At 38.2% G+C, this 20,136-nt stretch overlaps 2 protein-coding genes across 2 annotated transcripts; one reads left to right on the top strand and one right to left on the bottom strand.

The window, feature by feature from the left end:
- Nucleotides 1–97: 97 nt before the first annotated feature.
- On the top strand, nucleotides 98–14,620 carry LOC139946209 (tRNA pseudouridine synthase Pus10-like). Its single transcript, XM_071943833.1, has 18 exons — nucleotides 98–154; nucleotides 999–1,136; nucleotides 1,939–2,124; nucleotides 3,523–3,609; nucleotides 3,992–4,026; nucleotides 4,573–4,684; nucleotides 5,512–5,573; nucleotides 5,704–5,746; nucleotides 6,124–6,212; nucleotides 7,092–7,174; nucleotides 7,574–7,699; nucleotides 8,986–9,042; nucleotides 9,705–9,781; nucleotides 10,520–10,575; nucleotides 11,008–11,125; nucleotides 11,774–11,916; nucleotides 12,369–12,468; nucleotides 12,943–14,620. Exons 1-18 carry the CDS (start codon nucleotides 104–106, stop codon nucleotides 13,024–13,026), a joined length of 1,647 nt encoding a protein of 548 aa, XP_071799934.1. The 5' UTR covers nucleotides 98–103; the 3' UTR covers nucleotides 13,027–14,620.
- LOC139946199 (aquaporin-8-like) lies at nucleotides 13,985–19,601 on the bottom strand. The gene is made up of 5 exons (XM_071943825.1): nucleotides 19,196–19,601; nucleotides 18,602–18,728; nucleotides 17,056–17,315; nucleotides 16,337–16,471; nucleotides 13,985–15,422 (listed from the first exon to the last, which is right to left on the bottom strand). The coding sequence occupies exons 1-5, from the start codon at nucleotides 19,411–19,413 to the stop codon at nucleotides 15,374–15,376; spliced, it is 789 nt and encodes a 262-aa protein (XP_071799926.1). The 5' UTR covers nucleotides 19,414–19,601; the 3' UTR covers nucleotides 13,985–15,373.
- Between the last annotated feature and the right edge of the window lie 535 nt (nucleotides 19,602–20,136).

Here is a 20,136-nt window from a genome sequence, read left to right as displayed (position 1 = left end):
GATACTAAAATTTACAAATAAATAACTTTTTAAATTAGTTTTAAGAAAAATATATGCAAACTTGTGATACTGGCTGAGGCGCAATGCATTACTGGGATTGAAAATGGCGGCCGCCGAGGAAGAAGAAACGAACTCAAAAACAGACAGTAATCAGGTAATATCTTACTTCTTTTGATGCTTTTTAAAGTCAACTTGGTATATGGAATTTTGTTGGCATTCTTGGATACAACTGTTGTATTTGTAGGCACAATATGCTTTGGTTGTTGTATTTTAAGTAAAGGACAAACGTTCGTGCATTGCACGGAACGTTTTCACGTGGGTTGTTGTGCAGTTAAGACAACTCGACCTTCAAAGTTGCTCTGCACTGAAGCTGTTCTTTAGTGCTTGAGTTTGTTTGTTTGTTTGCTTGTTTGTTTAGATTATCTTCCTGTCAAGGGAACTCGGCAAACTCACCTACAACTTACAAGGGGAGATTCATTGTCAATAAGCTCAACAAACTTTTTACAAAGCTGGCAACTATTGAACTAGCCAATCTCTCTCATTTGTTTCAATTAATCAATGTCAACCATGTCAATCATAATAATACAACAAACATTTGATTTTGAACTTGGTTGACAGGTTTTTTTTATTTACTTAGAAACTTGATCTTTGTTAACGCTAGTTGCGATAACGTAACCCTCCACCATTTGGCTTATTTGGTAGGATTCGAACCCATTACCTTGTGACCTGGTGACTGCAAGTCCTGTAGTGTTAGCATTTATAAGTTTTAACCACTGGACCGCGGGTACCACCTTTTTTTAGCTGAAGCTACTCGTAGAAGTAATTTTGTACTTCATGACTTTGTACTGCTGGATGTTTAAATATTATATTTGTCAGTATAATCTCCAAGTTATCCAAGTTTCAGAACTGAAATTGAAAGATTCTTTTGTAACCATAACACTGTCACGAGTTATGTTTTTTTCTTCTTAATTTATGTTAGTTTTCTTCTCCCAATTTAGCTGAATGTGCAGACATTTTTTGAGTTGGAAGAATGTCACACTGTGATATCTGAGCTCCAACGATGCGGATGTTGCACGAGGTGCATCCTGAGACTTCTTGGAGTGAAGAGACAGCCTTTGTTTATCACCCCCAATGAAGTAAGACATGAGGTGGTCTAGAGTTAGTGTAATCCGTAGTATTCATTTCCGCATCATTAAGCTTATAAGGAGAAAATTGAGGAGAATTTCAGGCCCGATACTACACAGCAGCAACAAAGGCGATTGCCTCCAAGCCCCCTGTTCAATGCCTTGGTGCCCCTGAAATGCTCAGTAGAAATTTACAATTTCCTCATAAGGTACCCTTTACCAAACAGGAAATGCCTTCGTGCCCTTTGGGCTTGCCCTTTCAAAGATGCAGCATACAGGCCTAAAATCTACAAATAGGCCGGGAGAACTATTGGAATTCTTGCTTCTTTTTAAAACCAAAGATTGTGGATCATCGCAGGCGCAAGATGGTAAATTCAGGTTGAATAGTGCTGTATGCTTTAACAGCATTGCATGCAGTCAACACTTTTGATGCAACTGGCACTACTTGTAGCAGACAATGACATTTACTCGGCCTAGACTAGGCTACAATGAAAATCACTACCCGACTAGTTACGCTTTAACTAGTCGTGACTTTGACAATAGTACTACTACTAGTAGTTGTGGCGGCATGCAAGAGTCAGCAGGTAGTTAGTTGAAAAGTTGTAGTCGCACCTAGACATAGCACCCAATCAATAGTCACGATTTTGAAACTCCCTAGAAAAACACATTTAAAGTTGGACTGTTGTTCAGTTGAGGCCTAGACAAATTCTAATGATTGTTGTTTGATCAATGTGTTCATGACTTTACTTTGAGCTTAGTACCTTCCAAAGCTTAATGAAAGATTTGTATTGTAAACCAAATTCTTGTGTTTTAGGTAATGATCCAGCTGATGAAGGCAAAACAGAACGATGAAGAACCAAGCCCATCAACGGACAACAACGGAGAAACTGAACCTGTTGACAAGGAGGTTTCCGATTCGAGCAGTCAGAGTTCAGAGGCAGTCTGCTCCGTGTGCCTTGGTATACTGCAGGGGTTGTGTGACCCCAGCAGTGTCAAGATGGTGAGAACCCAGTAGTTCTTAATATTAGTTTGCTTAAAGTAATCATAGATCTGAAACTGACCTTGTTGACAAGGAGGTTTCCGTTTCAAGCAGTCAGAGTTCAGAGGCAGTCTGCTCCGTGTGCCTTGGTATACTGCAGGGGTTGTGTGACCCCAGCAGTGTCAAGATGGTGAGAACCCGGTATTTCTTAATATTTTTAGATAACTTCAAGTTAACTTCATCAAAACTGAGAAAACTTGCTTCATAGATCTGTTGGGGGACAATGAAGAAAATTAACAGTTACAGATATGTAATTCTTGTTCTGTCTTTTATATATACATGAAATATATGGCATGTATACATGACAGTGTAGTTCTGTAATATTGTAGAAATATTTTGTTGAAACAAATTTTAATTTAATTTAATTTAATTTAATTGAAGAAGAAACTTTCCACAATTTCTGTTGGTACTGTTTCTGGCACAGTCCCCACATGCACATGCTGAAAAAAATTGAACAGATAAATAAAAAGATCCCTTACATCTGGATCTCCAGAGGTCCTTGTGCGGCCCCCTCTGACCTGGCAAAGAACTGCTGTGCTCCACTCCACCCACCGCTTAAAAGTGGTCTAGCTACAACCCTGTCATAGATGAAATTATTGTGGGAAAATATTCAACAATAAATAATCTGAAATGAGAAGTGAATGTTTCATTTGTAGCAGTATCCATTCCATCAAAGTTCAACAGAAGGCAGGGGTTGATTTCACAAAGAGTTAGGACTAGGACTTAGGACTTGTCCTAAGAGATATACAAATTGCATGGAGAGTCCTAAGTTAGGACGAGTAACTGGTCCTAACTCGAGATAAGACTAGTCCTAACTCTTTGTGAAATCCACCCCAGGTTATATTGTGCTTTATTTACTTAAAGGCACTTGACACCTTTGATTATTGTCAAAGACCACTCTTCTCACTTGACGTGTACATACATGCATGCATAAAATAATAAATCTGTGAAAATTTGAACTCAATTGGTCGTCGGAAGTTGCGCTAGAATAATGGAAGTAAAAACACCCTTGTCGCACAGGTTTTGTGTATTCAGATGCTTGAATTTGATACCTCAGCTGAGGTCTCGAATTCATTTCAAATATTTTAGTGAGAAATTACTTACTTTCTCAAGCGCTACGTTACTTCAGAGGGAGCCGTTTCTCACAATGTTTATACTATCAACAGCTGTCAGTTGCTCGTTACCAAGGAAGTTTTTATGCTAATAATTATTTTGAGTAATTACCAAAAGTGTTCAGTGCCTTTAATAAAAAAAGATCTCTGTAACAAATATGTAAACAAGAAGATTGTGTTACTATAATACACTGTATCTGTTTGGAAATTCTACCCTAGTCTGACATGCCAATCTCTTATTTTACAGCTTGCTGATCAGGTACGTGAAGCAGACTTTGGATTTGACACTTTCACCATGTCCATGACTCTACCACTGCAGCTCCTCATCAGGGAGGTAAGGAACCAGTCTATTGTAAAGCTCTTCCCCTTTGATAATCATTATGGAAAATATTCAAGTTTTGAAGTATGCCTCCTTTCTTCATATCAAAAGATGAAAACAATTGTACTGAGAAAATCTCCATACAGGTGTTAGTTTTGACATTTTCTTCCACTGAGCTGTGTACAAATTGTGCATGCAGGAAGTCCTGGCTCTGTAGCTCTTTTAGAAACGGTTCATTGCTCATTGTTGGTTTCCTGATCTTTATTAGGGCAGTTTTATATCTAGCCAATCATTACAGCAACACAATTTGTATCAAAGCTAATGAATAAGAATTCAAGATGAGATTAATGAATATATTGTATTTGTAACTGGCCGTTCTCTTTTTCTTGTTGTTCAGCATTGCATATATCTCCATTTGAAGTCGGTTTTCAGGTGAGTTGAAATTACGGAGTTAAAATTCAGAAATTTGTAATTTACAGTACAATTGCAAAATGTATTTGGATAGCGTGATGCTCATTTTTCCCCATAAATATTACCGCGCATTATTTATGAACCTCAAAGTTCTAAATGACACTGCAATTGCAAAGTTCATTTGGAAAGTGGTTTGCTACACATGTAAACACTTCTTGAACGTTAAAAAGCAATAAACAACAAGGGAAACTGTTTTTGTTTGCCATAAATTGAATTAATGTTTACCAAGTCAGTTTCCCTTGTTATTTTTTACTTGATAATTTATATAAAATGTCCCCAGGTTGTTCTCAAAATGCAATTACATCATAAATATTACCCTTTCATCATTCTTAACCCTTCAAATACATATTGAAAGTAGATTAGTTAGGACTCAAAGCAAGCATTTGAGTTTGGGGGGAAAATGGGAGAGTTTGTGATGTTATAAGGGATACAGAAACAAAAGGCCAAATACAGAAACAGAAGGCCTTGTATTTCATTTTAATTTATCATATGCATTGTCTCGTACAGTAAACTTTACCAGAAGACCATCCATAACAGCATTGCTACCATTAAGGAGGTGTTCAAGTGGGTTTGTGGACCAGTCATGGGGAATGCTCTTGATGTCAAATTCCACTTCAAGGTAACACCAGATTCTGTTCAAATTAACTCAAAGATGTTGATTTATTGATTATCAGAGTACAAGAAATTCATTATTTTTTTACTTATATACGTAGAATTATATGGACGCCAATGAGACATTGACCACTGTTGCCCGGTCTTGGCCTTGTTGCCCGTCCAATCATGACCTTGCCCTAATAACAACTTGTCTAGTAGGGTTAAGGCCCGGTCACACAGGCCCGATAACAAGAACGAAAACGAGAACAGTGAAAATGCACGCCCTCTATTGGTTGAATTGCTCCATGCAGAAAACCAATCGAGGGCGTGTGTTTTTATCGTTCTTGTTTTCGTTAATGTTATCACAGGGCCTGTGTGACCGGGCCTTAACTGCTTTCAGTTCACAGGTCTTAACCCTGACAATTTTTACATGGTCCCACAATCCAATGTATCTTTCTTTTGTCAGTCCACAAAATTGCAGCCGAGGGACATTAGGATGTTTTTTGAATTGGCAATTACAACTAAGTCTTTGGCAGGATCACTATGTCGTCATGTGAGCAATTATCCAAAGTAATTATGGCCATGCAGAAAGAATAATCCCTAATAATAATAATAATAATAATAATAATAATAAGACATGTAATGCGCACATATCCAACCTGCTGGGTGTTCAAGGCGCAGTAAATGGAATACACAATCTATGAGACATTACTGAATCAAATGTTTGGGGGATAAAAACTTCTATATTTCTCCGTAAACTTATCACTTTAAAGGGAGATGATTCTCGAAATACGAGATACTATCAAAAGCTACTTAGTGATTACCAAACATATACATTCCCTTTAAATACAGAGTCCAATGGAGATCATGGTTACATTAACACACAAAGAAACTGAGAAAGAACTAAACAAACTGTGAGTATTGTTAAGAAAATATTGTGTGTATAACTTTGGTTTCACCATTACACAGATCTGTGATAAGCACTGTGTATACATCATGTATCATATGTCTGAGCTATTATTATATTTTATGATTTGCTTTCAGATTACAAGAGAGTGATAACAAGCCTCCTAGAAAGAAGTTTAGAGTAAGTTGATCTCAAGCTACCACTTTAAGACATGTATTTCTGGATGTGACTAAATGAAAATTACTACGCTTGCTGACTGTGTCCAAAATAGAATATCCCTCTTTGGAAGGCTTCATTGATTTCATATTGCCCTCCATCGAGAGAGTAGTCAGTTGGCTCTTTGTCCTCAGTTCTTACCTAGTCTTACCAAGTTCAGCAGAAGAAACAAAGTTACATCGGACTTGGCCAAGCAACAAGAACACAGTGGCTTTAAACTACATCGTCATTTAAGATCAAACCAAATCTATGTTCAAAATCCTTCGAATGTGCCGATATTATATTAGTATCTTATTAACAGTCAATATACAGTGGCGATTTCATTATTTGTATTAATTCAGCGTGGGTATAACAGCGGAGCCATCAACTCAATAGGAAGGCCAGTGGTGTTGGGAGCCATAAAGAACGTGTCAGATACACAATTTAAAGAGTAAGTTGAAGGGAATATACTTTTTTTGAAGTTTGCACTGGTTTGTAGGTTTGATTGTCGTGGCCGAGCGGTTAAGAGCACCGAGTTCAAACTCTGGTGTTTCTGATCAGCAGAGTATGGGTTCGAATCCCCAGCCGTGACACTGTGTCCTTGAGCAAGTTACTTAACCATTGCTTCGTCCTTCGGATGGGACGTAAAGCCGTTGGTCCCATGTGTTGTGTAACGCATGTAAAAGAACCCAGTGCACTTATTGAAAAGAGAAGGGGTTCGCCCCAGTGTTCCTGGTTGTGGCTGCTTAATGCGCCGTAGCACCTTGTAAACCCTTATAAGGTGCTAAATAATTAGGTCTCAGAATTCATCACTGCAATAACCTATCTTTCTGAAAGTTTGTATATACTCAGCGCCTTGAGTACCTTGGTAGATACGTGCGCTATATAAGACTTCGATATTATTATTATTGCTGGAGGCGTAAGGTTATGATGGCTCACTGGTATTAAGTAAACTGCACTTTACAAATGTTCAGCTTTTTTGAATTTTTAAGTGCACTCACATTTTTTAAAGTGTACATTGAGTGGGCTAGCATTAGATGGCAATCAAAAACTCACTCTGGGGCAGTGAAGTTAATAGCGAGAGGCCCACTCGATCCATCATGAGAAACTTACTCTGCAGTCGTAGATTAACTGGCAAGGAACAAAGTTACAATAAAGCTGGCTAGTCAAATTATCAAATTCAGTGGCAATCAAAAACTCACTCTGCGGCAGTGAAGTTTTTATTGACTTTTGAGATGATACTGTAGTAGTTGATGACTCACTTACAAAAAGCCTCCCTAGAGAGGAAATGATACCGTTTTTTTTTTATTTTTGTACTGTTTTATTTTAGATTGTTTACATGTCCACCACCTGTGCCTCAGCAACTAAGCATCACAGAGGTGACCTGCTCCTACTCAGCAGTCTTTGTTGCTGGTAAGTAAAAACTTAGTAGTAAACAACAGCAGACCTCTAAATAACCCACGGCACCCACAGCCATGCCGTGGTGTCCTGTGCTTTTGCTGTGGTGCCCTGTGCAAGGTTGCAAAACAAATGTACATTTTCCTCATAAAAGTTTCCCTTACCAGAGGAAATGTAGCTCAGAAGATGTCCATAAAGACTGGACAATGATCAATAAACCCATTCAGTTTTAGTTATGAGAGGAACAAAAACACAAGAACTGTAAAACCAAGCCACAATGCAAGGTTCCAACCTGAGGTAGGATTGAAACTTGGGTTGGCGTAACCTAATGCCATGGCAAGATACCCCAAGCCATACTTTGGGAGTGTTGGATTTTGAAAAAGTTTGTGTACTATTTTTTCCCATTGTTTGTAGGACGTTATAACAAGTATTCCCGGAACCTAAGCCAAACACCGTGGCTGATTGAAGGCCAGCGTAAGACTGAATCCTCCATGCAGGAGATCATATGTGATCCAATTCAAGACCTCTTTAAGGCATCAGGTGAGAAGATCTTTTGCTACTGGGGCCCAAAGCCTGTAAGCAGATGTTCTCTGCTAACAGAGCAGCCCATGACACTTTTTCTATTTCATAAACAACTGTTAGCAAGGTTCATACTTCGAACATAAAAGGCAAATGGAAAGGAAACTGGAAATGTGCTCAACTCTTGTGAAAAACATTCGCTGTGCATATTGAGTTGGGCCCAATTTCATTGATCTGCTATTGTTTAAAGCCATTGGACCCTTTCGGGTTCAGAAAAAAAAAAAAAGTTTACAGATTTACACATAATTTACAGGGTTTACAGAAGGTTATGGTGAAAGACTTCTCTTGAAATATTAGTCCATGAAATGCTCTACTTTTTGAGAAAACGGTAAAACAATATAAATTCTCGTTAGCGAGAATTACAGATTTGTTATAAACACATGTCATGACACGGCGAAACGCGCGAAAACAGGAGTGGGTTTTCCCGTTAATTTCTCCCGACTCCGATGTCCGATTGAGCCTAAATTTCCACAGGATTGTTATTTTATATATAAGTTGTGATACACGAAGTGTGGGACTTGGACAATACTGTTTACCGAAAGTGTATAATGGCTTTAACATTTTTCTGTTACGCAAAAAAGGAGAAGGATTATACATGTGACATGGTAATTTGGATGGTAACCCGGTAATTTGGATAGTAACCTTATTCTAGTAAGCATAATTATGTTGTGCTTAAAGACACTGGACACTATTGGTAATTGTCATAGACCAGTCTTCTCACTTGGTGTATCTCAACATATGCACAAAATAACAAACCTGTGAAAATTTGAGCTCAATTGGTCGTCGAAGTTGCGAGATATGAATGAAAGAAAAAACACCCTTGTCCCACGAAGTTGTGTGCTTTTAGATGGTTGATTTCGAGACGTCAAATTCTAAATCTGGGGTCTTGAAATCAAATTTGTGGAAAATTACTTCTTTCTCGAAAACTATGTCACTTCAGAGGGAGCCGTTTCTCACAATGTTTTATACTATCAACCTCTCCCCATTACTCGTTACCAAGAAAGGTTTTATGCGAATAATTATTTTGAGTAATTACCAATAGTGTCCACTGCCTTTAACATTTTTCTGCTTAGCAAAAAAAAGAGAAGGATTGTACATGTGACATGGTAATTTGTATGGTAACCTTATTCTAGTAAGCATAATTATGTTGTGCTTAAGCAGCTCTATGAAATAGGGCCCAGGCTTTGGAGAGAGTCTTGCTGTTTTTTTTTCCTTCGTTATAAATCTTAATATCTTTGTTTGAACAGATTTTAAATTCTCAGCATCTGGAAGGGAAGATGTAGACGTGAGGACACTTGGGAGGGGTGAGTTTAATTTCCTGTTTCCTTGTGTAAATTTCTTTTGAGTTTTGAGTTTTACAGCCTCTTTCTTCCATGAAGGATACGACACTTTTCTTAACATCACAAAACCTGCATGCAGCGCTTATTCAAAAGTTCTATACCATCACAGTAATGTTTGGCTGAGTTTGGGCGGTGTTTTCTTGGCCCGAGTGGGCTGTTCTCACGCCCGAACGATGAGAACATGACCCGAGAATGATTCACTCGGAACAAGATCACACACCACCTTTCATCGGGGGTTTCGAGAACAACACTTTACAAAATGGCAGCACAATAAATTAGATGCAAAATGACTCTCAAATAGATTGTTAAAGTTAACATTGATAAGTTGAAAGTTAATAGTCATCCCAAAGAAAATAATGAAAGTGTGGTCTCTTTTCTACTGTGGGGTTTCCAACTGTTAAAAAACATCCTATTTAACTGACGAACCATGTTGTCACATGACCAGTACCGAACCTCTTTTCGTGGCGCTTTTATCACATCGTCGTTTGAGCGGATGAAACAAGAACAGCGATCCATCTTGTTCTCGAGCATCCAAGAACACACCGCCTGAACCCGGCCTTTGATTACAGGGTTCACCAAGAAATAAAGATCTTGCTTATTAAGCAATGAATGTTTTTTGTTTGCAGGGAGGCCATTTGTAGTGGAAGTACTTAATTCAAGGCGGCCAGTACCGACACAAGAGGAACTCACAGCATTACAAAAGGTGAGCACAGAGGGCAGTCTTCACTAAGCATAGAAGCTCTGTCTGCTGGTTGTGGGGGCAGGAATCAGTTGCCATGCTGAGGCATAGGCAGAAGCCATAGCCGCAACCAAAGATGTCCATGGACCTTATGCATTGTTGTCATCATGCCGCCATCTTAGAGATAAAACGATGATGAACCAATGGAAAACTTTATGATTGGGCCAATGAGCAACCTTTCGACCTCTAGCTGGGAGGTGCCTTACTCAAATGACGTCATGTGTTATCACATGGAGTCAAGCAAATATTTGAAGTATTGTTTGAAGCTTTGCATGGTGTGGAGACAAGAAGAAACTATAAATAAATAGAAAACTTGCGGGTACAACCATGTGTAAATCTCTTAGGGTGAGTGTTGGCTCTGAAGAGGCGGTTGGGTCTTGATGTTTCAAACAGTATAGTCTGCTCGTTTCGAACAGTATACTCCGCTCGTCTTCAGGAGATGACCCAACCGCCTCTTTTCAGAGCCAACACTCACCCTAAGAGATTTACACATGGTTGTTTACTATTTATTATAGTTACTTCTCAAATATTTGAAGTTTGTGCTTTCACTGTTCAACGATATATGTATCGCCACTTTCCTAAAAATTAAGTATTTAAAAGAAACTAATCTTCATACCTTTCTAACATCTAGAGCTTCTTAACTTATGATTTGTATACTTAAACATTTCAAAACTTTGCCAATGTTGTTTTTTCTTTTTACAGACTATCAACCGAGGTACTACTGATGCTCGTGTTAGGGACCTTCAATGTATAGAAAAGTAATATCACCCGACAAGGTTTTATACTCTCGTACTAATCTTCTCTGTACACCAAACCAAGATGCCACATCAGTCTGTCCCCATCCTTACCTTTTACAATGGACTGATCAATTGGTGCCCTCCCTCGCCCTTATATACCATTGATGAAGAGCTTTGCTCCTTTCAAGTGTCTTCCCCCAAACTCTCTTCTTATTCTAACATTTCTTTATTTTATTCCAGTCTTTGTTTTTTACCATTTTCTTAAAAATAAATACAATTATAAACAGAAACCAACGACGCTCACGCTTAGCAATTAGCTTGTGCATGCGATTGATTACTTTACAGATCACAAAATAAAGAACTCACTTGATGGGTAACAAAGACTAGCAGTAAGACAGAAGACTGCTCGATGTACAAAATCCTTTTAATTATTTGATTTTTTTTTATATCTAGAGATGACCTGAACAAACTCAAAGATGGTGAGGAGATTAAGACCAAGTCTTACAGTGCACTCATTTGGTCATCTGTTGAGCAAACTGCCGAAAGTTTAGCATTCCTGACTGACATTAAGGTGAGATACATTGCATAGAACTTCAGTCCTTCAGCTGTAATCATTGTAGCGACCACTCTTTTGTTTCAAATCACCACCTCAAGTCCCCAGTCCCTTTATTTAAAGCCATGATAGTTTGTCCATCTGCAAAAATTTATGGACTTAATCTCACAAAGTAGTTTTTACCATCAACCAACTGCATTGTATGCAGGAGATTTTGTTCTAAACATTTTTTATGTAAACAATTTCACTGTCTTAATAGCATGCCACAGAAAATTATGAGGAAATCAGAATGTTGCCTGTAAACTGCCTTTTGTGACAAGTCGATTACTGTCATTTTGACTGTTAACCTTAATCTGGTAAACAATGTTACTGTTCTTAGCTACTTTTTGCTCTATGAAATTGGGCCAAAGGAAAACCATAGAGGAAGCCTGAGCCTGGAATTTCAGAAAGTTTAAAAGTACTAAAATTTGCTGAACAAAGAGAAACTTTGTACTGGGTACCCGCCACAATTCCAATAAAGTTACCTTGTTGCGACTGGTGCCCCACTCATTTTTTGCTTAGCAAAGGCATTTTCTAAGCAGTATTTTCTGCTTAACAGCTTAATGAAATCGGGCCCAAATCTGCACTCTCCTAAGCATACTTTTGTGTTTGCATTTCTTTCTTCAGGACCTGACATTATATCAGAAGACACCAGTGCGTGTCCTACACAGACGCCCTCTAGCAACAAGAGAGAGAGTTGTGCACACTATCTCAGCCAAAGTTATCGATGCCAATCATTTCAGGTTATTCCTAAGAACACAGGCAGGAACGTATCCTTTGACATGCAGGGAAAACTCGTCAATAGCCAACTAAACTGCCATGAAACTGGCATAATAAGTAATGGCTTCTTGGGCCCAATTTCATAGAGCTGCTTAAGACACAAATTTGCTTGGCATGAAATTTCTTACCAACCAAATTTCCATTTGTTGAATATTGCCTGTTACTGGTATTCAGCTGGGAGAGTCACACTGCAGCAATACAGTAACGATCATGACGCAAAGATAACGCATTCTATTATCTTCGTTATCGTCTTCGTTATCGCTGCAGTTTGTACCTTTAGCCTTCAGTCTTGTGGAGATTCCCCAATTTTCAAGCCCTGAAAGGAATTATTTGTTATAACTTTATTCTCCTGAGCATGTCTATGAAATAGTGCCCGGCTCAATTAGAAATGTATCCAATATGCTTATGTATTTGAAGTTTCCTGAACGAGTTATTTGTTCAGATACATCAAGGAGTTTGTCCATGGTGACTTTGGTCGGACGACGCCTAACCTGGGAATTCTTCTCAAGTGTGATGTGGACATTCTAGAATTAGATGTTGAAGTAAGTATTTCAAAAATTTGTGGTTTTTAACAAATTGTGGAAGAAAGTTAGTAACTGTTGTTTTGTTTTCAGCTTTTTCCTGGTTTTTAAAAACAAATTGGCCGAATTTAAAATAGAGCAAACTGCCGAAAGTTTAACATTACAATATGTGACTATGTGACAGACATGGTTCATTTTAAGTCTCCATTATAGTTATTAATTATACAATGTACTGCTGTAATAAGTTCACTGTCAACCTTGTGCCCTGTCTTTACTTCATTCTATTCCTGGTTTTAAAAACAAATTGGCCGAATTTAAAACAGAGCAAACTGCCGAACTTTTAGCATTACACTATGTGAGTATGTGACAGACATGGTGCATTTCAAGTCTCCATTATAATGATTAGTTATACAATGTACTGCTGTAGTAATAAGTTCACTGTCAACCTTGTGCCCTGTCTTTACTTCATTCTCCTGTTATTTTTTCTTTCCCTAGTCAGTTGATGTTGACTGGCCTCCCTATCTCCCTGAGGAGGAGGATGCCGATGAGCAAATGAAGGAGGCAGAGGACAAAACCTGAAGATGTCGGAGACGCTGTGATGAAGAAGAAGATAAACCCAAGTAAGATAGTCGGGTCCTCTGGCAAGATGTCAAAAGAACCTGATAGTCTTGTGCCCATAAAAAGTCTGACTACTATACTATTAAGCCAAATTCATAAAGCTGCTACTCAGAAAATACTGCTTAGCAGGACACCAGTTGAAACAATGTTAACTTCATGGACATTTTTTTCTGGTAACCAGTTCCTGCTAAGAAATATTTTTCTGTGCTTAGCAAGTTTTTATGCTTACGGGCTGGATGACATTGGGCTCTGACCTTAGCTTAGGCATTGGTGGCAATAGACCTTATGCACATGACGTCATTTCAGTAGGGCGCCCTCACCTAGAGGTCAAAAGGAGGTTGTTCATTGGCCAATACTGTGCGCCGCGCGTACAAATCTGTGCTTTTCGATAGTTTCGTCACCGTTTTTCCACTAAGATGGCGGCTGGATGACGTCAATGCATAAGGTCTGTTGCCAATAAAGCTGCTGGTCTGTGCCTCGGTGCCCCTTCAAATGCTTCCTTTAAATACGCCTATATTTTTATCTTAGAGGTATCAGCGACAACAGAAAATTATTCCTTTACAATAACACAAAGCTCCTAATAGAAATTATTCACTAAGATCAACATATACTATTTCATACTTTAAAGGCTATTTCTTGTTGTTGATTGTCAATATATATGAATGGTTATTGTATTGACAAAAGCCAGTGTTACAAAAGTTGATTCTTCACATAAAATCAATGCAGCATTGTTTGGTGATGTTGTTGATATTCTTTGACAAGTCCATGATAATCAATTCTCATGCGGAAGAAGTCAGGTCAACACTTAAACTATTCTCAGAAAGAAATTAATGAACATCCTCAAATAAGAACAAAAACTCAAACGTTTTAAAATCATGACTCTTTTTTTCTTGTTTTTGTTAAACTGCAGCTTTATTTACACAATGACTAGGATATAAAAACAGTTGGATCTACACTAAAAGCAATTGTGAAAAAAAGCTCACACATTCGCTAAAAGAATTGACATACTAAATTTTCTTTAAGTTGTATTCATGAAAAGTGATTTGTTTATATTTTTATTTTGGCCAATTTAATTTGCCCAAGACTGGACTTTAAACAGGAAATATTCTTGTCATATTACTACAAGCAAAGGTATTAAAATCACTATGTTAACATAATGTGTTTCATTTTTGATTTCTGATATCATGTACACGCTTGGAAACAAAATAGCAAAATATATACACCCTTGTGATTTACTTTTTTTTGGTATTTTTTCCGCTCTACTTAATGACAACTCTGTTATCAGATCAGTACAGCCTAAGCTAGAAAAACAAATGTTTTCCTATTCTATAAAAAGCAAAATATTGAGGATGTAAAAGTATTTCTATTGATGATCTACTTGAACAGCAGATACCAACATACTTTTGTAAAAACACATGGTGGGGAAAGTTACACTTAGATGAAAATATGAATACTAGGGACTAGTAAATTTTCAGTCCCCACAGATAACCAGCGGCATAGCCTCGAAAAGGCCTCAGGGCACGTGTCCCCCACAATTTTCCAGTGCCCCCCGCCCCCCCCTCCCTCTCGAATAAAAATGCTCACAACTACCTCTTAAACCCAGCAAAACAGTTATACTAAAAATAAAGTGGTCAAATAATATGACATTCACCTTTTAAAAAAATCAGTCCATTCTTCAATTCACAGGCTCATCTATTTTTACACAAACTTTATAGATGCTATGTCAGATTTTTGGCCCCAAACATTCAAAAATAGATTTTTTTTGAGTGAATGGTATTTCAAAGAGTATCACCCACTCTAACGAAAAAAAGTTAAACGTTTTACTTTTTATGGTCAGGAACCATGACAAAAATTTAAAACGTTTCTTGTAAAACACATAAGAATTGGTCACGTGATATATTGTCGAGATCCCGACAAAAACTAATTTTGAGCACTTTATTTCACTGCTACTAATAATTGGCAGACTTTTTCGAGCAATGGCTCAAATGAAAGCTTGTTACTTTCTCGACCCCATCAAAATACCAATTGAATTTTCAATCAAAATTTTGGGGTCAAATCGGCCAAAAATCTGACATAGCATCTTTTAAAAAAAAGGGATCATTTCAATCATGGATTTCTAAACACAGTTATCTCCCTACTAAAAACTTGACATGGCAAAATCCCCTTGAGGCGTCACTACTTGTTTGTCTCCATTCAATAACACTGTTGAAACAAAATGCGCAAGATGTTCATTTCGTCACCATTGAAGTACACCAATTAAAATCTCTCCTGTCAAGAAGGCACCATTTTGATGAAAGTGAACAAAGATTTAATTCACTTTTCCGAGAATTCTCTTCCTGCGATCACCAAGGATGACCCTGTTAAGTCAAACAGAAAAAATGTTTGTATGGTACCCTGCTTGCTTGTTAACTTAGGGAATCAAAGTGTGTTGAATCAGTTTTCAACTAGTGGTTTAATCCCAACGAGGCCTGGTTCTTGATAATTTTACCAAGACGAAGTCGAGGTAAATTATAAAGACCATAAATACCTTTTCAGTAAAAAAACATCAACACTTTGGGTCAAAAAGTAAAATAAATGCAAAATCTATAATTGTTCAATGATTTCTTTCAACACAACACCCATCCAGCTATGAAATGGTAAGGCCCTCCGCCGCCCTCGGGTAAACGACTCCTTATAAGGGAATACTGTGCGCGTCGCGCATATCGCGTGATGTGGCACAACTGCCCCGGCCATTTCTCTCGACCAATAGGAATGAAGAAACTGTCTTATAATCACAGGTGCAAGTCGCGTGTCACGCCCATGTTTCAACACTTTTTACTGGTCATAAACAAAGGTTTATACACACCCACGTGACGCGCTCTCCACCAATAGGAATAGCGAAACTGTCTGAGGTATCTATGAATGTTGCGTATATCAATATCACTCTAGGTAGTAGGCACCAGTCTGTTTGGAGTGGAGTCCCGATATGGAACCCATACAAAAGTTCAAATCAATCTTTCTAAAATGGCATATAATGTGTTCAGCATAATTTGTTAAGATCTGAGATTGTTAAGATCTGAGAATCGTTAGCACAAAACAGGAAAGAAATTAATTGTTTGAGGAGAAATACAATACAATTATTCCATTGCCTTTATTTTAAGGTTTCGAAAAATAGGTCTACAAGTTTTTGTAATTGCCATTGATATTCAAATATGTTTTGGTCAGAAATTTATAACCCTTTTTTGTACTTTGTGTATAAAAAAAAAGTATTATGACGACTGCCGGACATTACCTGTAGACCAGGGCAGCAAGGAGACATCCCACTACTGGACCAGCCCAGTACACATAATGATCATCCCAGTAACCAGAGCAGATAGCTGCTGCAAACGACACGGCAGGGTTGAATCCACCTCCAGATGTGTAGTAGCTAAAGAAATCATAAGCAATGGAAGAAACAATTGTGAAAGCATTCAATAAAGAACATATACTTAGCTGATGCAAAATGCTTACCAACCATAAGGACCTATGGACACCATGGTTTAGGCAATCTTTTACACCCTGTTTCTAGCCAAAACCTTGCCACTGGGTGATATCGATGCTCTACAAAAAAAAACCCACAAGTGGGTGTAAACAGGGGACAGAAGTTCCCCCTCCCCGCCCTTTTAAGAACCCTTCCTCCCCCCTAAATGAGATTTAAAAATGCACTAATGAAGGGTTCAATTCATTATATAGGGGCTACACCCTCGAATTACATCTCCATCCCCCCCCCCCCCCCCCCCCTCTGTGTCTGGTTATGCCTCTGAATCACACTCGCGCAATGTTTTGTTTTACCCTTACACAGATGTGTGTTACCAGTCTATACTCGTTACTCTCCTGAGAATATAACTCGGGTGGGATTCGAACCCACGATCATTGCAAATCTAGAGCAGGTGTCTTGCCAACTAGACCACCGAGATAGCCCGGTAGCTAGAGGCAGTTTGAATCCTATATTGTAGCAGCGGGTACACTCACGTAGCAATGACAGCAGCAGAGACACCCATCCCATAAGCCAGAGGAGCCCTGATGGGTTGACGGTCATCGATGTTATTAAGCAGGTAGCAGAGATAGATGGCCATAGACACGATGATCTCAATGATGATGACTGAATGGATACCAAACTGCCAAGTGGACGTCTTCTGGTATTCATTGAAAGCATCGATGCGACGGTTGCCTCTCAGCATAGAGGCACCACCGTGGATCTCCTCGTAGGAACCCCATTGGTGGATTACCAGCTGGTGTGGAAAATGGATAGACATGGTCACAAATAATTATCATTGTTATTTTTTGCAAGTCCAAGAAAATTTAAAAGTTTCTTTTTACAAGTTTAAAGCCAGTGGACACTATTGGTAATTGTCAAAGACCAGTCTTCTTACTTGCTGTTTCTCAACATATGCATAGATTAACAAACCTGTGAAAATTTGAGCTCAATTGGTCGTCGGAGTTGCGAGATAACTATGAAAGAAAAAATCACCCTTGTCGCACGAAGTTGTGTGCTTTCAGATGCTTGATTTCGACACCTCAAATTCTAAACTTGAGGTCTCAAAATCAAATTCGTGGAAAATTACTTCTTTCTCGAAAACTACTCCACTTCAGAGGGAGCTGTTTCTCACAATGTTTTGTACCACCAACCTCTCCCCATTACTCGTTACAAAGTAAGGTTTTATGTTAATAATTATTTTGAGTAATTACCAATAGTGTCCACTGCCTTTAACTCAAGTCACAACTCAAAGTTACAACTCAAAGTTACAATTCAGGTCACAGGTCAAAAAAATAGCTACTCGAGTCAGAATCAACTCTGTAAATAAACATATTTTTTTAGTAAAGTAAACAAACCTCTGTTTCAAGGGGGAGCTAATTAATTGAACAATAATGATTTGAATTAATGTGTAAAATTTACCAGGAAATATTTTACAGTACAGTCAAGTGTCTTTATAAGTTGGCTGGGACTGGCCAAAACGTCTCTTTACAACAGGAAAGCAAAACAAAGAGTCACAAAGCAGAAATGAGATCCGGGACTACAGAGTCTTTACAAGCATATCCTCTTCTTAGCAGTGCTCTTTATAACAAGAGTCAAATGTAATTGTGTTTGCAAGTTGTATGTATATTGTACATGTGTACCATATTGTCAAGTTGTTAAACTTCCTATACCCATTTGATTTTGCAACTAAAGCAAGGCATGTGGCAGGGTTTTGAAGTAGCCGTTCTTTGTGCGGTGTATGCACACTTTAGATGCACAGCAAAATGTTCAAAGTACATCAGTTGTTTGCTTATTTTTCAGTAATTGTTTTTGCAAGATGTATGTATGTTTACATGTATACAATCGACAACCTTTTAAAACATAAGTTTTGCCATTTGTTTTGGCAAAATTATAGCAAGGCATGAATATATTATGGGGAGGTTTAACATTACCTTTCTTGGTTTGGTCTATGCACACATAAGAGAACAGCAAAATGTTCAAAATACATACAAGTTGTTATCTTGGGAAAAGATGCAAATTGCTTATTATGAAACGCTGTACCTTGACAAAAGCTGAACCCAGAATGGCGCCAATTAACTGCACAGGAAGGTAGATGAGTCCAACAAAAAGCCTGGTACCACCGCACAAAATGGACGCCACGGTCACCGCCGGGTTAAAATGGCCACCACTAAAAGACAATATAGAATCAATGATAACTGACGGTTCTTAAATTCCATGTTGCCTGTGCCATTCACTTGATATTGTTGTCAAAATATAAACATTGTTTTTAGCTTTCGATAAAGATTCTGCTAGGGTCGAAACATCAGGACTTTAATTATTTCTTGCAAAATATATAAACATGGAACCGATCTCTCCAAACTCACTCTAATATTATAATACCAAAAAGCAAAGAAAAAAGAAGGGTTTCTGTTTACGAAATTGCAAGACAGTTAAGCAAATAATCATAAAGTCGCCAAAGGGATGGAGGCCATTTTAATTTGTAAGAGAGTTTGGAATTTTGTTTGACTCGCCAAAATAATTATAGTTACTTGCGGAATTTTAAAGTTGTAACTAAAAGCCAAGTTACTCACTAATGGAATTTTTAAGTTGTTATTGTTAGCAATGAATAACTTTTTTTAAAGTAAAATACTCAACCTGATCTTGACGAAAGCTGTGCACAAAACGGCGATTCCAAATCCATGGACGATGCCTATCGCAAACAGATTGTTCACGGTGACGGACAGACACGCCACAAAAGTGTACAAAAGAGTACCACAGAATTCGGCAAACACGGGCTGGACGTATCGCTCCCAGAAGTTCAAGTCGTCCTCATCCTCAATCTTAGGCTTTCTGATAGTGATTGGTTTTTGCATTTTGGTTTTTGCGTTTGCAGCTTGTCTGCTTTTTTAGGACCAAAAACTAAAACGCGAGAAGAGTTTGTGATGTTTTGGCAACCGAAAAGAAATTAAAAATGGCGTCGCAGTTGCGCCCTTATACCGTATTCGAGAATTTGAGGATACTGAATGGAAAAGATAATGTTGTTAGTCTTCCAGAACCAGTCGCAGTTGTAAATCCCAACGGATGATTACCATTCTGTTTATCACGTTTATGATGTATAAAGTGGCTTATTTGTGCGACTAGTTTTATCGCGATGAAAATCGGTTTATGTTTGCACATCTCCTATGCGTCATGTCAATAGTAATTGTTCAAATAATGAAGAACCAATGGTTTGCGTCTCTTGTGTGTCTGGTATGCAGAACTAGTGTACCCTTCCCCCGCCTGGTACACAGCCGCCATTTCAAAAAGTTAATGATTAACACGTGGTTCACATATCTCTCTGCTAAACTTTGTACTTGCTGTTGGTTATTGACTAAAACAGCGTAGACAAACCATAGGCCTCCCAACGATTTAATTAGCACGTAGCTATATAGCTAACGATTTCTGTTGTGTGAAATGTACGGGGGGAGTGTTTTGGCAGCGTGCACTTTGGATACAAATCACAAAGGAATTTGTTGGTTGTTACTTTATCAACATTATTTTATCCTTGTTATTCTGGCGGTTATTGCACACCCATGCACAGCCGGGCAGCCCCCCTA

The sequence above is a fragment of the Asterias amurensis genome, chromosome 1 (genome assembly GCF_032118995.1).
Source record: "Asterias amurensis chromosome 1, ASM3211899v1".
Taxonomy (NCBI): Eukaryota; Metazoa; Echinodermata; class Asteroidea; order Forcipulatida; family Asteriidae; genus Asterias; species Asterias amurensis.
The sequence above is the reverse complement of the archived record's forward strand: the minus strand, read 5'-3'. Positions and strand labels throughout refer to the sequence as shown.

Excerpts from the sequence above, each read along its gene's own strand:
- LOC139946199 (XM_071943825.1), bottom strand. The coding sequence starts at position 19,413 with ATGCAAAAACCAATCACTATCAGAAAGCCTAAGATTGAGGATGAGGAC. Across the intron at positions 17,316-18,601 it reads TGGGTTCAGCTTTTGTCAAG|CTGGTAATCCACCAATGGGG; the intron begins GTACAGCGTTTC and ends TTTCCACACCAG. Across the intron at positions 15,423-16,336 it reads CTTGCTGCCCTGGTCTACAG|GGTCATCCTTGGTGATCGCA; the intron begins GTAATGTCCGGC and ends TTGACTTAACAG.
- LOC139946209 (XM_071943833.1), top strand. The coding sequence starts at position 104 with ATGGCGGCCGCCGAGGAAGAAGAAACGAACTCAAAAACAGACAGTAAT. Across the intron at positions 3,610-3,991 it reads TGCAGCTCCTCATCAGGGAG|CATTGCATATATCTCCATTT; the intron begins GTAAGGAACCAG and ends CTTGTTGTTCAG. Across the intron at positions 11,917-12,368 it reads CTAAGAACACAGGCAGGAAC|ATACATCAAGGAGTTTGTCC; the intron begins GTATCCTTTGAC and ends TTATTTGTTCAG.